At 30.7% G+C, this 3,863-nt stretch overlaps 1 protein-coding gene across 1 annotated transcript in view; it reads left to right on the forward strand.

Annotated features, from left to right (window-relative positions):
* Positions 1-2,649: 2,649 nt before the first annotated feature.
* LOC106476816 (circumsporozoite protein-like) overlaps positions 2,650-3,863 on the forward strand; it is a gene marked incomplete at its 5' end in the record, with an annotated part of 3,490 nt that continues 2,276 nt past the window's right edge. The window contains one exon of the mRNA XM_013937438.1: positions 2,650-3,000. Coding sequence (XP_013792892.1) covers positions 2,650-3,000 — 351 coding nt within the window. The remainder of the gene's footprint in view (positions 3,001-3,863) is intronic.

Consider the following 3,863-nt stretch of genomic DNA (forward strand, 5'->3'; position numbering starts at 1 on the left):
CCCTCACGGAAGAACGAAGTTACTTAAATTTCTTTATCTGTCTTCCAAACGATACACTTACAAGTCACGCTTAAGCCTAAAGTAAAATGTTTACTCTTCTTGAATATTGTGCCGCTCGTGGGAAAAGAATATTCATTTCTAGGCAATCATCATAGAACTAAAAAAACCGTGGAAAATTTATAGACGCAGAAAAAGATGAAAAAAAACTTCACAAAATTGACTTAAGAAAGTAAAAATAGTGTGAGTTTGGAAGACATGTAGAAAATTATACAAAACACGCATCTTTTCAATTTAGTTTCAGAAGCTTGGTTAGATCCTTCAAATGATTGATGGCATGACAGGCACTAGTTACACAAGTCACCCTCTAGGTGGAGCTGCGTTCACCTTCGAATAAAGGTTTCTTTGTTGAAATTAGTGCATATCTACTCGAGGGCTATCTTCGCTATCGTTTCTAATCTAGAATTTACAAAATAAAATGAAGGCAGCTAATCAACAGTACCCACCGCCAACTTTTGGGCTACTCTTTTACCAATGAATGGTAGTACTTACCTTCACATTAGATCATTCCCTCCCATGACCGAAAGGGCGAGAATCTTCGATGGTGAGATTCAAACCCGGTTGCGAATCGAACGCCCCCTAACTACTAGGCCTTGCCAAGCCAGATAAATAAAGAAGAATTTGTTTGCTTTTACAATAATTTTGTTGCGTGTGTTTTAACTTTTATTCACTTATTTCTCTTCTGTTTATGGATTAATTTGAACCTAAGATTTCCTCGTCCACTATTGAAACATTATGGTACATAAAGACATAATTTCATTTAAATAGTTCCAATTTAATTTATGTCTTTCACGTGACTTAATTCCTGGTATGCACGTTCTTGTTAGGGTGTATTAAAACTTTTAAAATTTTCTGTTTACCAGAAACAACATGTATAATACTAATATACGATTTACTAACGTCGATTTAACTCACGTTACAGCCAGACTAACTCAAAATATTTACTATGATCCCAGTGTTTTGAGATCGCCCAGTTCTCCTCCGATCGATCTGTAATTTAAGGTTTAATTTCATCCGTTCTCATGATCCACTGTTATGCAGATGAGGTAATTAAATAATTAATTATACTTATTCACTCAAGCATCATCATTGTCTGAAATAATTATTCCTCGTATTGTACATTAATAAAATTTGCTTCACTACGCTTCACGCGGTTAACGATATATTTATCGTATAACCCGCTTATCCAATCTAACGTGTGGACTCCAAGGGATTACATAACTGTTCCGCTTACTACAGCCTTAACGACACATACGGCTCTGAAAACACGTTCGTCCATTTACAGACTATTGTGCCGAATACGAAGGAAATAGAATGAATTCATCTAAAATAGACAGATGGAGTTCTACCAAATAATGTATGGGTCAACTAAGGATTTCTAAAAAGTATTCTGTTTCTCACTGTATCCCTTTATTACCACCACTATAGGTTTAAAGATTTATATATATATCAATATTCTGATGATACAGATTTAACTATAATTCCTGTTGATGTGGAACTTAGCAAATAAATTTTACAAGTTGATTTCAATCAATTTAGGTATTGGTTTAATTAACTCTCCCAACACGAGGTCGGTCAATTTGATCGAGTCACGTGGCCTTTTGTACTCGTTTAATATAAATGAAATATATGTGAATACTGATAAAACAGAAACCGTGATAATTCACTCACAATATACAAATTATTTTACAGATTCATGATCAAAGATGTAGTAATAAACATTTAATTCTAGATAATAAACAGTATTCTGATTGTACATGTACGTATATAGAAAATGTTAATACTAAGGACTTAGGACTAATACTTAGGACTAATTGTCGATAACGTTTGTAGTTAGTCTAAACATATAAGTATGATTTGCAATAAATTAAGACTTATTACAGAAACATTATGGGGGGATACAGAATATTTAACCAATTAATATAAAGAAATAATTTATGAATCTTTAGCATAATCTATTATGCGTTATGAATAGATAATATATGTTTCAACAAGTAACGTTTAACTAAAAAATAAATATAATTCAAAAAAGAATGTTTAAGATGATAAAAATGGCGAACTTAACGTAAATGTTAAATAAGCAAATGAACTAATAATAAATCAGTTATTTTGATATAAATGAAATTTATAACAATTTTGAATTCCTGTTACATATTAAATGATAAGGTACTAAAATAATAATATGTATAATACTCGAACATTAGAAAATAAGTATTACGAAACTCCAAATTACAATAATAACTGTGGAACTAGAGTAAAAATAGTAGATAATACCAATATAACTCACCAGGGAGTTATGGAACATAAACATGAGTTAAGAAAATTAAAAGATTGGTTATTAACTGAATAATATCCATTCATTGATTCTTTATTCATGCAGGATTAATATTATCATTAATTTAAGTATGTATGTAATTATTTGTTTGAGATAAAGATGCAATAGTTGTTAAATAATGATTAAAATAGGCTTATTTATATCTATTATTATTATACAAAGAGATTTATGGTTATTATGGAATGTTCCAGAAATAAGCTGATTAAACTTCGTGACAAAAGAGGTCTATAAAAATAATAGTAAAAATGGTAATATAGATGGTTGTGGTATTAAAGATGGTTGTGGTAATATAGATGGTAATGGTAATATAGATGGTTGTGGTATTAAAGATGGTTGTGGTAATATAGATGGTTGTGGTAATAAAGATGGTAATGTTAATATAGATGGTAATGGTAATATAGATGGTTGTGGTAATATAGATGGTAATGGTAATATAGATGGTTGTGGTAGTAAAGATGGTAATGGTAATATAGATGGTTGTGGTAATATAGATGGTAATGGTAATATAGATGGTAATGGTAATATAGATGGTTGTGGTAATATAGATAGTTGTGGTAGTAAAGATGGTAATGTTAATATAGATGGTAATGTTAATATAGATGTTGATGGTATAAAAATGGTTCTGGTAATAATTGGGTGGTAATATAATAATAATAAAGATGGTAATGGTAATATAGATGGTTGTGGTGATAAAGATGGTAAATTATCTATATTACCATCAGACAAATCCTTGTTTGGTGAAATGGTTTCTAAATAAAACATTTCAGTTTGGTTGAATTACGGAAGCAGTCCGGGGTTCGAGTGGTCTTTAGACGTACATAATTTTGTCCTTACTTCAACATACAATCAGCATAATCCAGCCCTTCATGAATACAATGGTACAATCCCTTTCTGAGAGAAGGAATGCGTTTTACAGAAGAGCGCTTGGCTGGAATTAACACTGTTCCAAGGTTAGCATGAACGAAGAAAAGCTATTTGGATAACGACAACGTTTGTAATAGTAATGTATAATGTACAATAGTATAAGCTAGTATATATATGTACATACGGTTAGCTATATAATCCGAATACCATGCAACCGAAGTAGAAACCATTTAGAGAACGGCATCATTAGAAAAACTGTTTTACGTTTCATATTAAATGTCTATAAAAATATTTGTATACTAGATACCATTCTTCCTTTCTCTTCCTACCAGAAAAAGGAAACAGAAACCTATTTTACTAAGAGCATAATGTAACGGATACCTGTTAGTATTATTATACTCCAATGATACACAAGCATCTAAAACATAAAAAAAAGGTCTGAGATCCTATATTATGTAGTCAATGTTTATATGGAAGAACCTATATTATATGGTCAATGTTTTTATGGAAGAACCTATATTATGTAGTCAATGTTTAAATGGAAGAACCTATATTATGTAGTCAATGTTTATATGGAAGAACCTATATTATATGGTCAATGTTTTTA

The sequence above is a fragment of the Limulus polyphemus genome, unplaced genomic scaffold (assembly GCF_000517525.1).
Source record: "Limulus polyphemus unplaced genomic scaffold, Limulus_polyphemus-2.1.2 Scaffold11686, whole genome shotgun sequence".
Classification (NCBI taxonomy): Eukaryota; Metazoa; Arthropoda; class Merostomata; order Xiphosura; family Limulidae; genus Limulus; species Limulus polyphemus.